This window comes from Heteronotia binoei, chromosome 13 (genome assembly GCF_032191835.1).
Source record: "Heteronotia binoei isolate CCM8104 ecotype False Entrance Well chromosome 13, APGP_CSIRO_Hbin_v1, whole genome shotgun sequence".
NCBI lineage: Eukaryota > Metazoa > Chordata > Lepidosauria > Squamata > Gekkonidae > Heteronotia > Heteronotia binoei.
The window spans coordinates 18908849-18932771 of NC_083235.1; the positions used below are offsets into that span (position 1 = coordinate 18908849).

Consider the following 23923-nt stretch of genomic DNA (forward strand, 5'->3'; position numbering starts at 1 on the left):
GGCATCTGTTTGATTTACTGACTTTAAAAAAGAATTCAATCTGATGCCACATTCATTCGATGCGCTTCTTGTAAGCAAAGACATTGGTGTTACTGTCCACTGCATTTACATCTCCCTTGCCCCATATTAACTTTTTAAAGGCGTTAATAGCTTTTGAACTAGTTAAGGCAGTATGATCAGCTGTTCAGTTCCAAGCACCTGTGCAGTCATTTTGTAGCATACTAGTGCCTTGTTAACATGCTTTTTTGTATTTGTTCTGTTGAGCTGATTGGATTTGAATCTGACATTGGAGGATTGTTATATGTGAAACTAACCTAATTGTAAAATACCCCCTTTTACAGTGAGGCAACTTGTTGAGCATGGAGGGCCACGATGGAAACGTCTGGCTCTAGAGAGCTAGGGCTGATTTATATAATTTGATTTCTTCATAATGAATATAATTTACATGCCGTTCATATTAATGCCATGAACGTGGCAATGGCAGCTGATGTCTTTGATGCTGTGCCTGGCATATAGCAGTTCAGCAATTTGAGTTGTCGTGTCGTTATGATCTGTGATAGAGCTGACTCTAAAATGCACGGGATCTCACCATCTTTCATACTGTGCCTTGCCCCTGTCAGGAAATCATTCAAACATCCTTGTGTGTGAGTTGAGTTCAAAAGATTTCCTGGCAAGTGCAGTAGGTCTGAGAAGATGCTCAGCTGAAAGCCATTTTTGGGTGCTCCAGGCAAATGGGTATCTGTAAGTTACAGGGTGGGGAAAGGGAACAGAGGCCAAGGCTCCTGTATTTCTAACAGTGGGCAGGAGATGGCAGGTGTAGTTTGTCATTCAGAAGTGAGACAGGCTACACCTTTCTTCTTTGATTGCAACTGTTAATAAGAACATAAGAGAAGCCATGTTGGATCAGGCCAATGGCCCATCCAGTCCAATACTCTGTGTCACACAGTGGCTAAAACCCAGGTGCCAACATGTGGCAGATTTGTCTGACTCCTTTCTTCTCTCTAGTGTTTTCCCCCCACTATGTGATTGTAAATCACATTTTATTTTACATACTTATTCCCACATGAAGCTTGATTAGATGAATTTGGATAGTGAATCTAAGCCAAGAGAGAAAAAAATCCTGCTGAACTATTTATTTTACCTGGGAGAGGGTTGAACAGGGAATTCACTGAAGAATATTAGGGAGATTCTGATAACCTGTGCCTGGTGGTGACAGCTGAAGTCATCATTTTGTCATATTTTTATCCACACATTTTTTCCTAGTGTGGTAAATTGTAGCTGGGAAGCTCTTCCTTTCTTCAGTCAGGTATGATTTTAAGTGTGGAAACCACAGTTATACTAAATGCACAGTGTTAGTACAGAAACCTAGACTACTCATTTTTAGAGCCCTATATATATTCTAAGCCATAAATTCTAAGTGAGCATTATTTCATTAATCCTTATAGTTAGCTGTAGAAAGTAGGCCAGTATCACTGTTATTACTGAGGCTGAGGAAGGATAGCTTATCTAAGACATTTAACCTGTGGCCAAGAACGGATTTGAAACACTTGCCTGGAGTTAAGCAATAGTGTTGAAAGTGGTGTGTCCGTGTCATTCTGTAACTTCTATTCAGTTCTTTGAAATTGGACACTAGGAACAAAAGAAATTAGTGTTACATTAGATTAAGTGGCATTAGTTTCTCCTGTGTCATCTTCCACTCTCTTAAAAACACTGCATGTCTCTTTAACCTTAGCAATAATGTTGCACTAGTTCTCTGTGTATCAGTGATAACCTCAGACATCAGTTCTCCAGACAAGGTTTTAGAGGCGCCTTGTGAATTCTGTTGTTGGTTTTTTGCAGCAGCACCTAATCTGGGCATGGTGTCTATGATTATTTCAAGTAATAGACAATTTATTCCTAAACCCTAAATGCCAGCATGGCATAACTGTTAAGTATGCTCTCTCAGCAGAGAAAAGAAATGCCAGAAAGGACCCCAGACTCCAAAGGGATAAACACATTATAACAACACCCATCAGAGTGGCCAGCCCTATATATAAACAGCCAATCAAAACTTGCCAACGCTGGTATGCCTCCCTGACATCATCCTGCCCCTATCTGCTTATGAAACATAACAAGGAAGAAATAAAGGAAATACAACATACTCTATTGAATGGAGAATCATTCCTGAGAACTACCCAGGGGAAACTTTCAATTTCCTCCAGCTTTTGGAAGAAGGGAGTATAAGGCTGGAAGCATGGACAGTCCAAATATAGACGAAACAGCTGAGCTCACAGGGGGAAAAACATGTCATGGGGCATTTGGAATCACCTGCTGATCCTGGTGTCAAAACTAGCCACGTAAAGCAGGGCAGGAAAGATTGCCAAAAAAAGCATAGCATTGTGGAACAGCACAGGCTTAGCATGCCGAAGGTAAGCCACACATGTGGTTAGCTGCCCAACTCCTTCCAGGGACAGTTGATGTTTTCTGCCATTGAATCCAGTAACTGGAGCTGGGCTCCTTATGCTGACTGGCTGCCCCAGATGCCAATTGTTTGGCATAGAGTGTTATGCTGGAATCATCTGTCTGCTGGATTCATGAGGTTCATTACTGCTGCTTTTTGGTAGCCATTCCAGCAACCCTTATTCTCCATCTTTGCTCCCGATCATAGAAGTTGCATGTCACAAACAGTGATCAGGGAGGGGAATTGTGAACACAAAGGAGACTGCTAATTCCTCCTTGATAGAGCCTAATTGTGCAGATATTGGTGTACCCTCTCAGTGGACCCTCCCAATGAGTGTCCCCATGCTGAAGACAGTTGAGGTTAGCAGTGAGCAGGGGGTAGGCACCTACCCATTGCCAGTAATGCATAGCTGTCAAACAATCCAATTCAGCAGATGGTTGGTGCTGCACTATGAATGAGGTCCAGCTTTCCATCTACACCTACTCTTGGGGAAGAGAGTCATTGGGCTGATACTTACCCATTCCTTGTGGGGACTTGCATTGGAACAATCTTTGTGGTTTCTGGGTAAGCCATACATAGGGCTCAGATCCTGCAAAAGAAAGGCATCCCAGATGTTTGTCTATTAAATGCAATGGGTGGACTGGTTGAGAGTGATCAAGAAATGTGGTTGTGTTCCCTGTTTCTGTTACTTGTTGTGCTGATGCAATTGGATGTGCATCAAGCCATTCATGACAATGTTCTGCCAGCAGGGCATGGGGGCTTTCTGTACAGTGCATGTACTTTTTAGTCTTCTACAATGGGAGATACTGGTAGCTACTGCGGAGAGAGGAAGTTAAGCCAGTACTGCAATAGAGTGGAGGCAGAATTTACAAGAGTCAAAGGCAAGAGGTTCTCTCCTCTTGCTTACCTGCTGTCCCAAGCAGGGGACCAAGGAGGGCCTTCAGCTGGCTGCCACCACTCTGTTAAGGGTCTGTCTGGAAGGGCCCAGAGCACCCACCCGACTTCTGTCTTCCTTTTCAGTGAGCACCTTTTATATGTGACTGAAGAGGTGTGCAGACCCAGGCAGCATAACAATAACGAGTCTATTGCAAGTGCTCAAGAACTAACAAGTGGGTTGTAATTTTTAGTGCGATAGTGAACATGGAAAACAGTAAAGATGGTGATACAAAGCAAAAAAAAAAAGCCCTGACATGACTAGCTATATATTCCCTTCCACAACTGACTCACCACACTTTCTATGAGGGAGCCCTCATGACTGCAGCCTTCGCTCCCTCCCAGCCTTTTCCAGAGAGAACTCACCTGACTACAGGCTCTCCAGAGAGAACACTTCCCCCTCTCTAGCTTGGCCTTTTATTTCCTTCTTTCCAGGTCCCCACCCCTCTGGTCTCCACAGGGCAAGTTTTCCCTCCAAAACTGCTGCCCACCCAATCAGAGGGACATAAGGGATCCTGGGAATTGTAGGCCCTTTAGCTACTCTGATACAGACTTCCATGGAGCCTGTAGGCCTCATTAGGCCTAGGAGTATGACACCCGTGTAAGGCGCATTGTCCTTGTATCTCCGAGTGGAAAGTTCAGTTTCCTGTTTGCATCCTGCGGATGTGGGCTAAGGGAGGCTTAGGATGTCTTTTCCTGCACATCCCTGGTGCAGTCCACATTTGGCCCTGTGCTGGCTTGGGGTTTCCCCAAGCTGCTCCACTGTGAGGCTTATCTGTAATCATAAGCAGTGTGCAGACCACCCTTAGAATGGGGGTGGGGGGGCAGTGAGTAGTAAGAGAGGAGCCTGGTAATTTTCCCTAGTGCAGAGGTTCTTCCCGCTGTTGTGAGGGCTCACGTGCACTGAGTTGGAGAGACATCTTCAGTTCAATATATTCTCTTCAGCTTTACCCAGTCTGTGGAAATACTGCAAAAAGCAATCTGGGCATGTTGGTTTATAATGAGACGTTTATAGGTAGCATATTTTTCTTCCTTACGATAGCAATTGCCCTTTATGGCAGGATAGGTTTATAGGGCTAGGAGAATGTTGTCTGCTTTTATTGGTCCTCTCTCCTTCCTGCAACTGAAAGGGCATGGATTCAAAAGCTGTATTTAATGAAATGTGTTTCTGGATTGGAATTTGCCTTTCTGGGTGTATAGTTGGCTTTCCCCCCTCCCCTCCAAATCCTGTAAGTTAAGATTCACTTAAAGTTGAGCATGTTTGTACCGAGGGACTGTAGCCCCATAGTTACGCTGGGTTTGTTTGGGTCTCATCGGTTTTTGAATGTCTGATGGCCTGTCTGTTCCTTATTTAAATTATGGGGAGCAGATGTTTCGGCTTCGAGCAGACAAAGGCCTGGTCCTACTGTAGCACTAGGGCTGAGGCTCTGTTTTGATGATTTAGGGATACGGGCTTGTTCTCAACTTTGCATCAGTTTAAATTGGTTGGCCTTCTGTCTTTGCTCTCCGCCACCCCTGTTCTCTTTGTTGAGGTGGCAGCATGGTTTACAATAGTCCGTGGTCAAAAAGCTAGAGGGTGGTGTCTCCCGACTACAGTGGGTAAAATCTGTCTCTATATGCTGAGTTTTCTTTAGATTCTGTCATTCTTAGACTTACAAGTTCAGTATTAATACCTGCAGCTGAACAAAAGGGGCAAGTAAAACCGCAGGCATTTTGGGTAGAAGGCACGATTGAGCCTTCGATTTAATGGCTCTTGGTATCCTCATTGCTCTCAGACTGCTATTCTCATGTGAAGAGTATGCCATGTTGCTGCTTTACTATAAGGACATGTCAGATTGCAGAGGAAGTGCATCGAATCCATTGCATTGGGGGGGGGGGGGTGAGGTAGAGTTTGCCAGCTGGTTGCCCTTAGACCCGTTTTACCTTTGAAGCAGTTTTTTGCAAGTCCTGACAGCTCTACCAAATTTTAGTGGAGGGTCTGGTAAAACATTTGTACACTGTTCCTGTCATAAAGAACTAATTTTCGGTTCACTGTAAATATTGGGGTGTTTCATATGTTCAGTATCGCATCTGGGATGGCATTCGGGGAGGGACGGTGGCTCAATGTTAGAGCATCTGCTTGGTAAGCAGAAGGTCCCAGGTTCAATTCCCGGCATCTCCAACCCAGGAAAGTAGGCGTGAAAAATCTCAGCTTGAGACCCCGGAGAGCCACTGCCAGTCTTAGACAATTCTGACTTTGATGGACCAAGAGTCTGATTCAGTATAAGGCAGCTTCATATGTTCATATCCCTCTTTGAAGGCTGCACATAGTGCCTCAGGCTCCCCCTGAGAATGTATGTGCTGTAACTATGAATTGCTTAATACTGAAAGGATCCTGTTAACAGGTCAGTTTTGCACAACATAACAAAAATTCAGTCTCTGTACTGCTATGTGGAGGATACAGCTAAGTCAAAGGGTGTAGATGTTGACTGTCCATGACTGAATGTCTGTGAAAAGGAGTGGTAATGGGATATATGGTTAGTACAGGCGTACACACACACGTGATTCAAGATAGGGTGTGGAGAAGGCAGTGGTATGGCTACTAGTATAGTATTCATAATAACACCTCAATGGTGGTTTGTTGCTGGAGATTTTACTGGTATTGAGTTATTTGATTAATCTAGCAGAGTTTTGCCCAGTCATAGAAACATGATACTAAATGCAGTGAATACATCTCCCAAGGAGTATATTGCAAAAAAGGTAAACTTACATTTATTCAAGTAACTCCAGTTCACATTTAGGTTGCAATCAAAACAAGGGAAAGAGAAGCCTAATCCAAAGAGTACTTTCCCTGTCACAAATGGCCAGCTCGTCCGGCATCTTGTGTGTGGAAGTATAAGGAGAGACCAGTAGAGACATGTATGTAGATGGAAGGCCATGTAGACAGAGAGAGAGAGGACAAAGATAGAGGATGGGTCAGAGGGCAGCTCCCAGGTTAAGACAAGGAGAGGCATCCCATTCAGGGATATACACACTTAAGAGTGATGTAGGAACTCCCCCTCCCCCATGTCCGGGCATGCTGAGTCACCCATTCCAACAGCGAGAAGGCCCTCTATCACCACATTTCATGTGTTGCTAGTGCAAATTTATATTTATATTTGTCTATTTATGTTGGCAAATCATTGGGATGGTGGCTCAGTGGTAAGAGCATCTGCTTCATAAGCAGAAGGTCCCAGGTTCAATCCCCGACATCTCCAAAAAAGGGTCCTGGCAAAGAGGTGTGAAAAACCTCAGCTTGAGACCCTGGAGAGCTGCTGCCAGTCTGAGTAGACAATACTGACTTTGATGGACCAAGGGTCTGATTCTGTATAAGGCAGCTTCATATGTTCTGAGCCCCATGATCGTGGGGGAGAGCGGAATAGAAATTGAATGAATAAATAAATAAATAAAACCTTTGAATCAGACATGGTCTCTGCTGGATAAGCCAGAAACAGTTAGGCCATCTCATATCAGCTAATGTTCCTGGATGTTTCTGGGGGTCAGAGAAATTATTGTTGTGTTTCCTAGTGTTCTGTAGGGTTCATTTTGAATGTGGGGGCAACTCATATTCCATTATGCATCACAAGCAGTGAATGTTAATCCCCACCCCCAGCACAAAGTGTACATTCACAGTACAAGCTGGTGGAACAAAGTTTGAGTCCAGTGGCACCTTTATGACCAGCAAAGTTTTATTCACAACAGAAGCCCTGTTGGATCAGGCCAATGGCCCATCCAGTCCAACATTCTGTGTCACACAGTGGCCAAAAAACGCAAGTGCCATCAGGAGGTCCACCAGTGGGGCCAGGACACTAGAAGCTCTCCCACTGTGCCCCCCAAGCACCCAGAATACAGAGCATCACTGCCCCAGATATGAAAACACAACAGAAGCCCTGTTGGATCAGGCCAGTGGCCCATCCAGTCCAACACTCTTGTGTCACACAGTAGCCAAAGGATGAGCTTTTATGTGCAAGCACACTTTTTCAGCTACAGTGAAACAGTTGCTCAACCATTACATATAGAAAGAGAGAGGGTGGGTTGGGGGGTCTAGTTGCCAGGAAAACTAGTGGAACTGTGCTTGCAGGTGCCACGGAGTTGCCACTGAAGTTAGGAGAATAGAATATGGAAGGGGGGGAAAGGCAGATGTGAAAACTGCGGGGGGGGGGTATGTTGTTTTCGTTTCCAGATTTCTACTCCTGTTTACTGACAGTGAAAGAGTTTAGTTTTAGGTTGCAAGTTTAGTTCTTGGACCTTCCAGAGGACTAATTCTTTAAGACAATAATTATGCTTCTACCACACATGAAGGGCCTGAAAAGAATAGCCTAAACACAGGGGAGGTGAGGCCTAAGATGGTTTTGATGACTGGAGATGAATCACTCATAAATCAGCTCACCCAGTACTTACGTGTACGGAGTAAAGGGTGACACCAGTTATTCAACATGCACCTGTATTTATAAAAAAGACGACCAAGTGGGGCAGTTGGTCAGGTTATATGCATTTAAAAGAGGAAATAGGGGTGAGGGTGGGCTCTTGTTCTGTTTGAAGCACTTGGCAGTAATTGTGCTTGATTGGTACATTACTGTCACACCTAGAAGTGCTCAACAGAAACACGCTGTATTACGGGAGCTAGTGTTAGTGACAATCTCACTGCAGGGGTAATTGGTTTCATGTGTCCTCTTACTGCTAGCAGTATGAGTGCATCTTTAATAATACAAATGCACACCCATGCACTTCATTATTAGTAGCTACTGTTAATAACCGCTATTGTACTGAGTCACGTAAAACCTACATCCCCAGTCAGTAGCAAGTTTTTTTAAAATAGGAACCATGTACTGAACGGAGCAAGGACAACTTTGGCGGACTGGGCAGAGCTGTAACCCTTGAAATACTCTCTTCTTCAGTCGGGATTGCAGCAGCTGAAGTGTGCAATAAAAAGGAGGGCTTTAACCAAGCCTCTCTTGCAATTGAATTTACGCTGGCGCAAAGGGACCCAAAGAGCCCCTTCATTGCTTCTCCTCTCACATGGGAGAAAGCTGTTGAGGAGGGCATATTAAGGCCAGGGAGACCTTAGGCCAGCCACACTCTCTCAGCCTAACCTTCCTCACAGGGTTGTTGTGAGGACATAACAGGGAAGGAGAGAGGCAAGCTGCTTGAAGGAAGGGGAGGATTAAAATAAATAGGTGGATAGATTTGTCCCTCTTCTCCTAGTTGAACCACGTATCCCTTGGACTCCTTGGCTTATTTCAGCCAAAGGTGAAACTCGTTTGCATGTTAGACCACACCCGCTGACACCAAGCCAGCTGGAACTGCGGCGTTCCTGCTAAAAAAAAGCCCTGGTGAAACTCATGTTGACTGAATCAGCATGGTTATCTGAAGCCTATCTTCTGCATAGTTGAGTTAATCAGTAGATGTTTCTTCCTCTGAAACATTCCATCATAAGACAGGAATATGAGCCCTGCTTCTCTCTTACCACGTGAAAGGGGTGGGGTGGGGAGAGAGAAAAAAATCTGGATTGGAAAACGAGCCTAAACAAATTGCATATCATTCTTGTTTTGGCACCGGTGCTCTCGTACAGTTCATTACGGCACTGCAGCGTGTTAATTAATGATATGTAAATATATTGCAATGATTGCATTTGCATATTGAGTAGGGCCGCGGTACCTTAGGTTGTGATGTGTTTTAATTAAGGGCTAATTAGAAATGATGGGAATTTCACTTGGCTCAGTCTAATTATTTTCCATTTTGATGAATATGTAGAGGGTGTTATGATTAGGGATCAGACCAAATAGTGGCATGTTAGTGTCTGTGACTGCACAGGTTCTAAGGGGTTTATGAAGCTGAGCGTTGTCCATTAAGAGCATCCATAAAAATTAGAGCTGCCAACCAATTAAAAGGTTCCTTTTAGTCAATTTACTGTCTTGTTATTACCCATTTAATTGATTAATTAACTGATTGGGATAAATATTAAAGTAACTCGCTTTGAGTGATATTTTGAAGCTGTTTAATAAAGATAGCTGTTTCACTCCGCTAATTAACACAGACAAATCCTTTCTTTGTGTAAGGAATGATTTTTAATGCTTTGGCCCTGATGAAGAGCTTTTTTTTTTTTTTTAACATGAGCTTTTTTAAATATAAGAGCTTCAGTTAGAGTGTCGTTTAAATAAAACAGACAAAATAAAACACTCGCACTTTAAGGTATAACTAATTAATTTTTATTAGGACCAAAAGGCATTATAGCTAGTGGGGTACTAGGAAACAGGTTGTCTGGGATTCTGATTTGATGAATAGTCATTGCAGCACTGACGATCCAGGTGTGTAGATCTGATGCAGTGCTGCAGCAGATGGCACTGGGCTTATGGCTAGACCCTACTCGAGAACCAACATAGAAGCAGCCCTTGGCACCTCCACTAATAGCTCACATCCACCTCCCCTTGAGAATACAGAGAGTGCTGAAAGTCAAGCTGCATGCGTGAAGTGTTAGAGTGAGGGAGATGGGATAGGAGAGGCACAAATTGGGATTAAGGGGTGGCAGTGGCCTGATCCTACAAATGGCAGAATGCATATGAAAAAAGTAGGCTTGCTAATTCCCAGATCCCAGCGGGGGATCTTCTGGTTTTGCAGGCTTCTTCCCACCCCCAGACAACTGTGCCTTTCCACTTTGGAAGGCTTAAGAAGATGCTTGGAAAGGCTTACTTTTTAGATGGTGTGTCTGTGCCTTTAAATCTAGGAGCCAGGCTGAATGGGGGAGCGGTGAGCCAGCAGAACAACATGGCTGCTCCCAGCAGCTGTGAAAGAAGCCTAGGCACTCTGTTTGTTTTACAGTCTTTTCAGAAGTTGTTTGCATAGTAAAGGGTAAACTAGAACTTTTGGATTCCCTGCATTAGTCTGAAGAACTTGAAATTTTAGCAACTTGTGAGTAAATTGCCCCAGTGAGACCACACAAGTGTAGGATTGCAAACTGTTTATTTTGGCTGCTCTGTGTGTGTGTGTGTGTGTGTGAGAGAGAGAGAGAGAGAGAGTATGTGTACAGGGGATGTGCAGCTGCTTGGGGATGAGGAAATGAAGACTATTCAAGAGAACTGCACTGCTGTATTTTTCCTTATTTGTTTTAGGGAATGTGAAAGTCTCCTGGCTCCGCCCCCGAAGTCCCCAGATATTTTCTGAGTTAGACTTTTTTTTTTTGACTGTCAAGTTATAGCTGACTTATGGTGATCCTGCAGGGTTTTCAAGGCAAGAGATGTTCATAGGAGGGGTTTGCCATTGCCGGCCTCTGCATTGTGACCTTGAAGTTCTCTGGTGGTCTCCCACTCAAGTCCTAACCAGGGCTGACCCTGTTTAGCTTCTGAGATCTGATGAGACCAGGATGGCCTAGACCAGGGGTGGCCAACGGTAGCTTTCCAGATGTTTTTTTGCCTACAACTCCCATCAGCCCCAGGCATTGGCCATGCTGGCTGATGGGAGTTGTAGGCAAAAAAAACATCTAGAAAGCTACCGCTGGCCACCCCTGGCCTAGGCTATCTAAATTGGGGCAACTTGTTTACTATTTCCATCCCCCCCTCCCCCGTATCCACTGAGTGCCTGGAACTTTGCCCATATGTAGAACTCTGAACAACCTCATTGCAGAGTTTTGTCTCCTGTAGGCTGAAGAAAACAGCCTTCTTGGGTGCAGAGAGTTGTGATTTGTCTCAGGTGGTCTGGCACAAAACTGCGGTGTTTGCCATTTTAAAGACTGAATCTTTGCAGCCCTGGTTCTAGCAAAGATGGTCTTCAAAAAACTGAGGACAGGCTTAGGAAGGAATTCCATTTTACAAGAGGTGTAGTCAATCCTCATCTTTTTGGAAGCACTCCAGTATACAGTGCATAGTTACCAAATCTTTTTTTTTTGCAAGCTTATACCCCTGTCCATGTAGAAACTACCTGTAAATGTTGCAGTAGTAATTCCAGAGTGGTTTCTGTGTTAATCTGCTGCAGCTAAATATCTCACTCCAGTTGCATCTTAAAAACTAACTGCATGTATTCCCGCATAACCTTTCTTGAGTCATCTGACAGAGTGAGCTCTGATTTATGAAAGCTCATGCTGGACCACTTTTAAGGTGCCACTGGACTTCATTTTTATTGCAGCCTGGTAAGTGGTGGTGATGATGTGTGTGTGTGTGTGTGTAAAGTGCTGTCAGTTTGCAGCCAATTTATGGCAACCCCTGCAAGGGGCTTTCAAGACAAGCGAGAAGCAGAGATGGTTTGCCATCGCCTTCCTCTGCAGAATCTGCTTTGAAGAAGAAGAAGAAGATATTGGATTTATATCCCACCCTCCACTCCGAAGAGTCTCAGAGCGGCTCACAATCTCCTTTACCTTCCTCCCCCACAACAGACACCCTGTGAGGTGGGTGGGGCTGGAGAGGGCTCTCACAGCAGCTGCCCTTTCAAGGACAACTTCTGCCAGAGCTATGGCTGACCCAAGGCCATTCCAGCAGGTGCAAGTGGAGGAGTGGGGAATCAAACCCGGTTCTCCCAGATAAGAGTCCGCACACTTAACCACTACACCAAACTGGCCTCCCTTCCAAATAACGACCCTGCTTAGCTTCCAAGATCTAACAAGAGTGGGCTATACCATGCTGCGTTCCCTCTGTGGTGATGATTAGAAAACTGAAATTTTAAGAAGCTCAGTTTTGCTTGGGGCCCATTGCATACCTTCTGAGCATGTTCAGTGTAAGGCAACTTCATGTGTTCACCTTTGTGGGGTAGACAATCGGATGTCATTGTTCTTCTTGGTAATCAATAACTTCCCATTGTGTTTTACCAATACAAATGTGACTCATTTCTCTTTAATGGTCCCACCCCTTTAGCTTGTAGTTACCTACTGAGCAAAAAGAAAACTTGTAATTTTTACTGGCCTTTATTACGTGGGACGCACAGCTGCATCACAAATGCACCTGAGGTTATAGTTGCTTATATGTATACGTATACAAACAACACATAGAGCCATGGGGGTGGTATTAACTGCTCACTGAACCTCTCTGCTTCTGAAATAACATTCTGCCTCCCTATTTATGTTTGTCCAGTGTTAAGTATCCGAGGTATTCAGGAAGAAGACCCCCCTGATGCTCAGCTAATGAGACTAGATAACATGTTGCTGGCTGAGGGTGTCTCCGGGCCGGAGAAGCGGGGAAGAGGAGGACCAGCGGCTATAGCGGCAACATCAGGTGGCTGTCCAAATGACAATAGCATTGAACACTCAGACTACAGGGCCAAGCTGTCACAGATCCGACAGATATACCACTCTGAGCTAGAGAAATATGAACAGGTGATCTTTCTGCATGGAAGAGTTTTTATCATCTCCGTTAAAAACAATTGTTTTTCCTTTGCGGTCACAAAGCAGGGAGTACACTGTATTTCTATTTTTTTTAAAGACTCATTGCTGTTATTTGTTGCGCTGGTGTTGAAATATCAGGGCGTTCTATCTTGCAAGTCCTGTTATCTGTTTACAGGCTTTCCAGTTGCTACAGCAATGTAGCCTTGCCTAAGTCTTGGCTGCCTGAAATGCACTTGAGTCAACAGTTTTGTGTAACTTTCTTCTTTGGAACTGCCCCACTTTGCCAGGAAGTGTCTCATATATGGACTGTATCCTTTCCTTGTCTGGAAGCCGACATCAGCTTGTGGGGTTGAATGTTGTGTACAGCTCCTGTAAAAAATGCTTCTAATGTCTCCGCTGTGCCTTTGAAAAAGGATCATTTTTGTGTAGACATAATCCTATATTACGAGTCCTAAATGTATACAAGAATATTTAATGCAGCACAAGTTGTTGGAATATGTCTTTGTTATTTATAAAATGCAATGGCACTGTGCTGGTTTTGTGGTCTCTCGCATAGGCTGTACATCAGGGGTCCCCAAGTGTGGTGCCCTTAAGTGCCATGGTGCCTGCTGATACCTTTTCTGGTGCCCACCAAGCATTTTGAGGAATTGGGTGGAGCCAGGTAAGGCTTTTGCCCAGCAAGGCTTCTGATTTATTATTGGAGATTTGATTGTCTGTGCAGATTTTTTTTTTTTAAAAAAAGTGTTGCTTTGGTAGCATCTTCCACCACAGCACAAGGATCTGCACAATTTTACTAAAGCTAAGCTGTGGCAATCATTTTGTGGCTGGCTCCACCTCCTGTGGCAGCCATTTTGTTGCTGTGCCCACCATGTAGGGTTGCCAATCCCCAATTGGAGGCAGGGGATCCCCTGCTTCAGGGTCATCAGAAAGCGGGAGGGGGGGGAGAAAAATGACTGCTGGGTATTCCATTATAACCTATGGAGATTGATTCCCATAGGGTATAATGGAGAATTGATCTGGGGGTATCTGGGGCTCTGGGGGGGGGCTATTTTTTGAGGTAGAAGCACCAGGTTTGCAGCATAGCATCCAGTGCCTCTCCTCAAAAAGTTTCAAAAAGATTGGACCAGAGGGTCCAATTCTATGAGCCCCAAAAGAAGGTGCCCCTATCCTCCATTTCCTATGGAAGGAAGGCACTTAAAAAGAGCATGGTCCCTCTAAATGTGGTGGCCAGAATTCCTTTTGGAGTTCATTCTTGCTTGTCACACCATTGCTCCTGGCTCCACCCCCAAAATTCCCAGATATTTCTTGAGTCAGACTTGGCAACCCTACCACCATGCCTTGTCCAAATTCTGAATATATCCAGAAGCTCAAAAAGGTTGGGGACCTCTGCCGTACAAGTATCATGTAGACGATGCCTGATACAAAATCCAGCGAAGTCATTTAAGTACTGCTTAGAAGACTGTCTTGTGTTAATCTTGAGATTGCTAACGATGTCACATGGTTGAATCCTTACATTTAAATTGTGGATGCAATGCAGCTACTACCTGAAGGCTATTTTGAGAGACCTTGATTTGTTCTGCAGTTAAAAGGGCTTATTTCTTTATTTCCAGGCCTGCAGTGAGTTCACTACCCATGTTATGAACCTGCTCCGGGAGCAGAGTAGGACAAGGCCAATTTCACCCAAAGAAATTGAGCGCATGGTGAATATAATTCATGGCAAGTTCAGCACCATCCAAATGCAGCTGAAACAGAGCACGTGTGAGGCTGTGATGATCCTGCGCTCGCGGTTTCTTGATGCAAGGTAATTAACGAATGCTCAGGATCCATTGCTCCCATCGTGTCCAGCACAGGGCGTCGTACAGTCTTACACCCAGGGGTGGAGTTCTATCAGGAACTCCTTTGCATATTAGCCAACACACCCCTGATGTAGCCAATCCTCCAAGACCTAGCCTTGTAAGCTCTTGGAGGATTGACTACATCAGGTGGGTGGGGCCTAATATGCAAAGGAGCTCCTGCTAGAATTCCATCCCTGCTTATGCCAGACATTGGTTGTGCAAGCAGATATAGATCTCTGTATGAAATGGCTGGAATATGCTTTCTTGGAAAAAGCACTGCCTTAATGCTGATGTCTCCAGCATGGTGCCCATGAGTGCCATGGTGCTCACTGACACCTTTCCTGGAGCCCACTGAATGTTTTTAGAAAGTGGGCAGGGCTTGGTGAGGCTTTTGCCCTGCAAAAATTGGCCATTGACGATCTGATTGTCTGGGCAGATATTTGAAAAGTTGCTCTGGCAGCAGCTGCCTCCACAGTACGTGCCTGCAGGAAAACTGTATGCAAAAATTTTTTTTTTAAACATTATGTTCATTTTAAAAGGCATCCCGTTAAACAGAGCTTCTGCCTGAAAAGCTGGAGTTACTGCAAGAGTTACGTATGGCCTCACTCTCTGACATTTTGTGGTTGGCTCCGCCTTCTGGGGCAGCCATTTTGTAGTTGTGCCCACCACCCTATGTCAGGATTACGAAGGTGGCCACAGGCTTAAAAAGGTTGGGGGACTCCTGGTCTAGGGGCTTAGCAGTTTGCCAACTTCTGAGTTTGAAGTGCTGTCCAGAAGTGAATATGGTGCTGTTTTTCAGCAAAGCAGAAGAGCAAGAGGCTGCCTGTTTTGGGGAGGGTTGTACTCCCCAAAAGGAGCAAGTTGGCAGTTCAGGGGTAGAAGGTAGAAAACAATAAACAAAAGGAAGTATCTTATGTGGGCAAACTCTCTCTGGTAGAATAACAATAGGTAGGATCACCAGCTTGTTTGGATATTAAGGTAAACTTTATAATGTTGAAAGATTAAGATGGGTGGCCAATGTCTGTAGCAGAAGAAAAGAGCAAAAATTCAGTAGCACCTTAAAGAACTAACAAAATCTGAAGAAGGGAGCAGTGACTCATGAAAGCTCATCCCCCGTCACAAATTTTGTTACTTCAAGGTGCTGCTGGACTCTTGCTCTTTTATGTTATAATGTTGACAACACTGAGCTTTAGTAATGTATTAAATCATTACAACATATTAATCATTGTCAAAATTATTTACATTTAAATAAAAAACTTCTTGTGGAAGTATAATATAACAGTTTTAACACTGTATGCTTTTTGCTTCAACATAACTTCTGTCTTGGGAAATGTATGTAACAAGTTCCATTATAGAGATAGTCTCCAGAGTCAGACCCCATGCTAGAAATACTGCTTGAACAACTTGCCTAAACCAGTATATCCTTTCCTGGGGTCCTCAGTGACTCTCCTTCCAGCCTTGAGCTGAAAGTAGAATGTATCCTAACATGAGCAGAGCAAATAATTGCACTGTGTTCCCAGGCGTAAGCGGCGTAACTTCAGCAAGCAAGCGACAGAAGTCTTGAATGAGTATTTTTATTCTCACCTGAGTAATCCTTACCCCAGTGAAGAAGCCAAAGAAGAGCTAGCCAAGAAAGGAGGCATCACAGTCTCACAGGTAGGATGCACACTGTGGTGGAAGCCACTTCTGGCACACCTATCATTAAATTATTGTGCAAGCTTTTTAAAATTTTTGAAAATACGCAACAAAAAAGATCTGAAGCTGGGTACATAAAGATGGGTCCATTTTAAAAGTAATTATATTTTGCAAAGTAGACATTTATCCTCAATTAAATGTATGGTGCAGTATTGTAACTTACTACATTGTGTTTATTTATGAAATTGTATGTAATACAAGTCTACCCAGCTGGTACAACTTTAATTTATTGTTGGGACGTGATGCTGCCACACTTACCAATTTGGTTGGAGGCAGCCGAGTTGAGGGAGCAACCCAGCAACAGGCCAAGGCCTTGGCTGTGTCCAAAGGGTCCCGGGGCATGGCAACAGAAGGCCCAGATAGGGAAGATCCAGCCCGATACAGGGAAGGCCCAGATAGGGAAGAAGTCCACTCCAGAGATGAGCACCTCGTAGGGTGGAAGAAGGAAAGAAGATATTGGATTTATATCCCACCCTATACTCAATCTCAGAGTGCTCACAATCTCCTTTACCTCCCCCCCCCCACAACAACAAACACCCTGTGAGGGCTGAGAGAACTCTTACAGCAGCTGCCCTTTCAAGGACAATCTTTGCCAGAGCTATGACTGACCTGCGGCCATTCCAGCAGGTGCAAGTGGAGGAGTGGGGAATCAAACCCGGATCTTCCAGATAAGAGTCCGCTCACTTAATCACTACACCAAACTGGCTCTCTAGGCCAAAGCAGGTCTCAGCCTCACTAGGCTGAAGCAGGTTGCAAGCAAGCTCTTTTTTTTGGGGGGGGGGGCAGGATGTGCTCAGACCTGGGGCACTGGCAGTCTACAGCGCTGAGATCTCAGTCTGGAGGGGAAAAAAGAGGCTGGGGATGTCCCTCCCCCAGGGAATCTTTCAGAAGTCAGGTCTAGGAAGGGCAAAGGAGGAAGACACAGGCCACTGCCCAGAATACAAGGGAGAGGGAATAGGGTGCAAGCAACCCACCCCCTCCTGATTACTGAGGCCTTCTCAAGGCCTGCCAGGGGAGAAAGGGGAAGCTGAAGGGTGCTACATATCCAGGCTGTCCTGTTGCACCAAAGGAATTTGATGTTTGTACATCAAAGATTTTAATGACAAGTTGGCTCTTGCAGATTTGTTGCACCTGTTGTGGTGCTTTGCTCTGGCATTATGAGCTTTCCCTCTCTTGCAGAAGAGGACAGTGCCACTGTTGGTGGACTGGATCCATGGGATTGAACCCTCTGTCTGAGCTATTAGTATGCTGTATCTTTTAATTAAATATCTGGCGTTGGAAAAGGAGAGGAGGTCCTGGTTGCCTGGCTGTGGCATACAGTTAGGCATATATTTCTACAGTCTTTCTTATGCCAAACTGCTTTCTGTGTCTTGTACAGAATTGATTTGAGGCAAGATCATCTCAAGGCACATAGGGTGTATCTATGTATTAAAAGAGAGGCATCATCTTGTGCCATTCTAAAGGATGTGCAGTTTTGTTGGTGGTGTCAACACTTGGGTTAGGGCCCCAACAGATTTGAAATACAGATTTATTTCTCTTTTGAGAAATTTTTGCCTTCTGTTGATAGAATTGAAATCGACTATTCCTTAACTGAAGTTGTCATTGCAGGTCTCTAATTGGTTTGGTAACAAGAGGATCCGGTATAAGAAAAATATGGGGAAATTCCAAGAAGAGGCTAACATTTATGCTGCCAAAACTGCGGTGGATGCAACCAATGTGGTAGCCCAGGGCAACCAGGCAAGCTCTCCACCTACCCCAAATTCTGGTGAGTACAGAAAGGCTGGGTCTGAAGTGGTGCTTGGTTTTGCAGCTACTGAATGAAGCTGTGCACAGTTTTCTGAAACCATCAAGGCTACTGAAGTATAGTGATCTGCCCTGTTTGAAAGTTGTCTAGAACTTCATTATATGTCTAAATTCTTCCAGTTATTCTTCTGCAGTCATTTTGCCATTTTATGCCATTCGAGAACCTTGCTAATTGTTCTACTTGTGGGTCTAGCAACAAAAAGACAATATGTAAGTTGTCCTTCTGGTTGACTCAAGATTGATTAAGCAATGCTAGTTCCATGCACATTTTGAACAAATCGCTCTTCTTTAAGGGCATGTTGCTAATTGAAATCCTGAGAGAAACTGATCTTAATAAACGTGTGTTTCTTCCTTGATGGGCTTGACTGACATCTGGACACACAAAACTCTCTAAAAAGGAACAAACTGAGGCTCAGCTCCTAAGCAGGGTGAGTGGAGGAGTTGCACTTGAGGATTCCAGTGCAAGCGAAGGCAAACACAAAAAACAAAACAAAAAGAATACAAATTATTTTGACAACCAAAGAACAGGTCAAAGAGTTCAGTTGCTGGTTGGCAATTTTCCTGCCTCCTCCTCCTCCCACTGCAGCTTTCTATGCCCCCCCCCCCCAAATTGTGCTCCTGTGGGTCAGTGAACCCCTTGGAAGAGTAGTTGGGGCACAGTGGGAATCTGTAGCAGGAGGGGGAAGGAAGAATCAACCAAAATTCTCCACCCTTTGCAAACAGAACTGCCATTCCATCAGAGGAACTGCCCTTGGGCTGATGGGATGGCACCTTAGGATCCAAGCCCAAATTCTTTTTCTGCAGTATTTTTTGTTTCCACTGAAGACAAAAATTTGCTTGAACTCTGTTGGGAAGTGGAATTGCCTTATTTAATCTCTGTTCACCTATTGGAGGCTGTAGGTCTTTCACATAAGGATGCGTCTTCACACTGCTCCATGTCACATTTAATTTCGCTTCAGTTTGTTCCCGTTTCCCAGTATCAATTTTTATGCTTTTGCCATACACATACATGCATCATTGTCTTGAAACTGTGCTTGAGACAATTGGTTTTTTTTTTTGTTTGTTTTAAAACAATGATGAACCTGTGCAGTTGTGGGTACTCATCTGTTAATAACCTGGATGCACAGGATATTAAAGGTGCACAGGATTCAGTCTTCAAGGGAACCCGTTTCATTTTGGCTTGCGTGTTGCTGGTCCTTTGGAGATCTGTCCAGGAACTGACCTGTGTTGCAAGCAATGTTCGCTCTAAGCTGCAGAGTCTTATGAGCAAAAATTCTGCTTTGTGAGCTGCTGCATAAATTAGTGTGCTCTGGGGTCATCCTTCCTGAGCTAAGATAAAAATCTGTGAGCTAGCTCATGCTAACTCAGCTTAGAAGGGAACACTGGTTGCAAGTATTGCCAGGCATATTTTAGGGTGCTCACTCCATTCAGTGGGGCACTGGCCTTTCGAGCCTTATGTGATGCGAGAGAGTACCTAGAGCACACTGTCCTTCCCATGCAGATGTATGTTGCAAGTGAAGATCAACACTGGTAGAAAAATTGTATTCTAGAGAAGTTTGTCTTTCACTCCTGATCTTCTGATTGAGGAATCCCCGTTAGGTTTCCAAGGAACCCCAGTGTTCTCTGGAACACAGTCCGAAAACAGGACAAGAGACCTTGAGACACATTTGTGAAATAGCTAAGGCTGTGCGCTGTCAGCCAGTACCCACTCAGCTTTCAGATGTGGAACGCTACACAAAGACAATTAGTGATAAATCTCAGGATCTGCCGTGAAACACAATAGTTCCTTGTGCTATTTTCTTTGTCACAGCAATGAGCAGGTGCGGACATGCCCTTAGGTAACTTCTTTTCCTCTTCAGGTTCCTCTGGGTCATTTAAAATGACAAATTCTGGAGATTCCTTTATAAACCTGCAGTCACTCACTTCCTACCAGAACTCGCCAGTGGGAGCCAATGTGCAGTCACAGGTGGGTGTGCAGAGAAGTTTGTGTGACACCCCCCCCCCAACACTGTTGCCAGTCCATATGTCAAAGAACCGTTTTTATTGATTATTGGAATTTAAGATTGCTTGGGAATGTTGCAAGAGGGACAGCCCCCATGGGAATTATTTACTAGGAGACTGATAATTTCATAATTAATTTGTAGTTTTCTGTGTAGTTTATCCTATCTAAATCACCCTGTGCTGGCTTAGGCAAGGAAAGACTGAAAGTTGTATTGTTTTATCCTAAAGCTATAAGGAGTTTGGAAGTAGGCTTGGCTAGAGATGTCATATTTCCAGAAATTTTGAAGCCACAGAAAAGCAACAACATGTTTTTATTAATTTTTTCCCCCCCCCTCCACCTCCAGAAAAATGGAAATTTGGAGGGGGGAAATTGAAATTTATGCAGTACTGCTTTCCTATCAAACCTAAACTAATTTTGCCCATTTAACATCTTAAAATGCATTATTTAAAATATAACGTATTATTTGTCATATTTATGGAATTCAGAAGCATAAATGTCTTCATTTTCTATAAGAAAAATTGCTAATATACCTAGTACTTTGAAAACAGTTGTAAAATGCTGTACCCTACACACTACCTTAACACATGTATCTTAATTTTCACCATGTGTGAGGTAGGAAAGGAAGCTGAAAGCAGAAAATGAATTCTGCAGTAAATGAAAATATTATTTGGACAGCAGCACCAAACAGTCACAATAGCTAAGACTGCCAGTATATTAGGATATCAGCTTAATCTTTATAATATTGACAACACTGATCTCTTTAATAATGTATTATTATTAAACACATTGCATATTAATTGTTGTCAATGTTATTTACATTTGAACAGAAACATTCTTGAAAATGTGTCACCAGTATTCATAGTTATTATTCTCTGTGATGCTGTAGACTCTTACTAATTTTCATACTATACAATTAAAGTCGTTTTAAGCAAATGGGGCTTTTTTTCCTGGCCTCTCCAAAATTTCCAATTTTTTCCATTGGAAAAATTGAAACAAGTTCTTGGATTTTCTTTCATGCAATACATTTTGACTGAGAGAAAGCTCATCTCAAGAAGCATTTCAGCCATTGCAAAAATGCAGTTATTTCGTAGGATTTTTTCCCAGCATTCTCCCAAATTTCTCTTCCCCCCACCCCCAGCAGCAGAGTTCAGAAAAAGTCCCCCCGTTTTTTTCTGCGTCTTCCCATCTATAGGCCTAACCAATTAGTGTTTATGATGTCATGTGTGAGAAGGTAGAGTCGTGTAAATACACACGTTAGAAAGGTCAGTGTCAAACTAGGCATGAAGGATGTTTCAGGTCTGTTGTGCCTACACCTAGAGGAATCCAGAGAACTGCCAAGACATGCTTGCACCCTTAGCGTCCTCCTTAATGGCTGTGGCAGTATTACTATAATGATATCAGCATCCACACCTTGGACCAGAAGTGAATGTCCCAGCTTCCAGGGTGCATGGTGGCACTCTCTGCAGGTCTCTGGTGTTGCCGGCTGGGTTGCATGGATGTCAGCCATGAAGGATGTGGGCTGCACCACACATTCCAGCGTGGAGGTATTTGGGCCATTCCCTTCATTGGTCAAACTGCTGTGCCTTAAGGTTCATCCATCTTCATTGCAGTAGTCCTTCCCGCTCTGATGGTGGGCTCTGCCCTCTATACAAGACACATAGGGTGGTCACAATGCCACAGAAATGTAGAACAAGCCAGTTTGGTGTAATGGTTAAGTGCACGGACTCTTATCTGGGAGAACCGGGTTTGATTCCCCACTCCTCCACTTGCACCTGCTGGAATGACCTTGGATCAGCCATAGCTCTCGTAGCTGTTGTCCTTGAAAGGGCGGCTGCTGTAAGAGCTCTCTCAGTCCCATCTATCTCCCAGGGTGTCTGTTGTGTGTGTGTGTGGGGAGGGGAAGGTAAAGGAGATTGTGAACACTCTGAGATTCAGAGAATAGGGCGGGATATAAATCCAAAAGTGGATACAGACTTTGGTGCTAGCTGGGACTTGCTGGTACATCAGACACACACAGCTTTTTTGGTCTTACGAGGGTTGCTTGAAGACAGACAGGGTAGTGGGGCTTTAGACAGTGGTTCTGAAGATACTTCAGAGTTTGATCTTTTTAATTGCTTTTTAATTTTTTTTTCTTGCCAATCTGGTTGTATTGTTACAGATGGATTCCTTACACCATGTCATACACCAGGCAGGAAGATATGACAGCATCGTGGGGAACCCTCTATATTCGACGCAGCGCATTGACGTAAGGAGCTTCCGATTTTGAGAGTGAATTATCTAGAGCTCCAGAATTCAGACATGCCTGCAGACATAACCTCCATTGCCACCTCTGCAGACAGTTAAAATGAACCAACCTCTGCTGCGGCCTTAATGTTTGCTAGCACTTTGCCGATCACGCAGTGCTGCTCCAAAAAGAGGGGGGGCAATAGGCAGTCTGTTCCCAATCTCTGCCGCTCTAGGGACTGGAATTTTTTTTAAAAAGCCCTTGCTCTTTAAACTCTAAGGGAAGCCCTTCTCTGTATCAATCATGGTACTATGAAGACCAGAACCCTGACTGGTTAGGGATGGTCACAGGAGAAGCCAGCTTATCTGCCCACCCCAGTCGGCTCAGTGGATTAGAAGGAAAGGCCACCTTACTTCCAATCCCCCCTCCCATTGGAGGAGAGAGCTGCCAGTTGGAGGAAGAGACTGCAACAGACAGAGTGCAGAACTAGTCTACAATGAAATCCAGCACATGGCCCTGGATTGAGATCCATCCCCAAATCTGAAGTTGGAAACTGAAAAAGTTATATATGAGAGCACATCTCGTTGCAAATGCAGTTCCATCCCTTACTCTGTTCAGTAATTCCAATTCACATTCACGATAGGTTTCTTTTCCTATTTAAGCCAGTTAGTAGTAGAACTTGGGCAAGAGCAAAGGAGTCCCATTTGGGGAAACGGGAGAAGCCGTGAAACAAAGGCAGTGGAAACAGCATTTTACACAGTACTTTGCCTTCCGTGCCCCGGAAAGTGAACTGCAGTGTCGTGAGTTTTGCTCCAAGCCTAAATTTTATGGACCAAAGTGCGTGTCTCATACCTGGTGTAACGCTCTCCTGTTGTGACATGGAAACTCGTAATCAAAATGGGTTTAGGATGCAAGTATCACCCAGTGGACTTAACACAATGCATTTATTCCTTCTTCAGGCAAATGGCAGCTGGCAGGATGCAACTACCCCTTCATCAATCACTTCACCTGCCGGGGATCCCGGAAGCATTAATTCTGATGCATCTAACTAAATTTTTAGGACCTGTTTGAGGAGAGGAAAGAGGTCGTTAGTGTAACTCGTCAACGTTGCTTTTTTTTTTTTTGCCAATACTTTTGATTCTCCAACTTGACACACACAGCTAATTACCTCAGATTTAAAAAAAAAGAAGAAAACCAATAGAAGATTGTGATTATATATGGACACCTCTCTACCTCTCGGCATGCTGTGCTTGAGTTCTTCTGGCTTCTGCCCTTTAGGGTTGTAAAGGAACTGGCTTCATTTACCAAACCAAATTCCTTTTTTAAAAGAAAAAAAGAAAAGAAATATCACTTTTATGCTTAAGAGTCTGAAGAGTGTCTCTCGAATGAACTTTGGGATTCGTCTCCATTTTTTTTTCCAGTTTAAGAAAGAAAATAGCAACTTGATTTTAATTTCTACGTGTTTTTATTATAAAATAATTCTGTTCTAGATGCTAGTTACTAACAAAATAGCCCTTCTCGTATTGTAATTGTACGCGTTCTCTGTATTGTAATTTTGTATAGGAAGATTTCTTTTTCTTTGAACTCATTAACCAGAACGGGCCATTGCTTTACCAAAATGATTGTTGGACTTTGCCCCTTGAATAGAAACTTCATTTTCTGTGTC

At 43.9% G+C, this 23923-nt stretch overlaps 1 protein-coding gene and 1 non-coding gene across 3 annotated transcripts in view; both read left to right on the plus strand.

Moving 5' to 3' along the window:
- The window catches only part of PBX4 (PBX homeobox 4), a 43432-nt gene extending 19509 nt beyond the window's left edge, over positions 1 to 23923 (plus strand). Inside the window, exons 3-9 of one of the 2 annotated variants that reach the window (XM_060252338.1) lie at positions 12448 to 12689; positions 14309 to 14499; positions 16054 to 16189; positions 17837 to 17993; positions 19891 to 19997; positions 22192 to 22278; positions 23217 to 23923. In XM_060252338.1, coding sequence (XP_060108321.1) covers positions 12448 to 12689; positions 14309 to 14499; positions 16054 to 16189; positions 17837 to 17993; positions 19891 to 19997; positions 22192 to 22278; positions 23217 to 23309 — 1013 coding nt within the window. In that variant the 3' untranslated portion in view covers positions 23310 to 23923. The remainder of the gene's footprint in view (positions 1 to 12447; positions 12690 to 14308; positions 14500 to 16053; positions 16190 to 17836; positions 17994 to 19890; positions 19998 to 22191; positions 22279 to 23216) is intronic. The other variant, XM_060252339.1, reaches the window with a different exon arrangement.
- On the plus strand, positions 6542 to 6609 carry TRNAM-CAU (transfer RNA methionine (anticodon CAU)). The gene has a single exon. It is a non-coding gene; the product is annotated as a tRNA-Met (tRNA).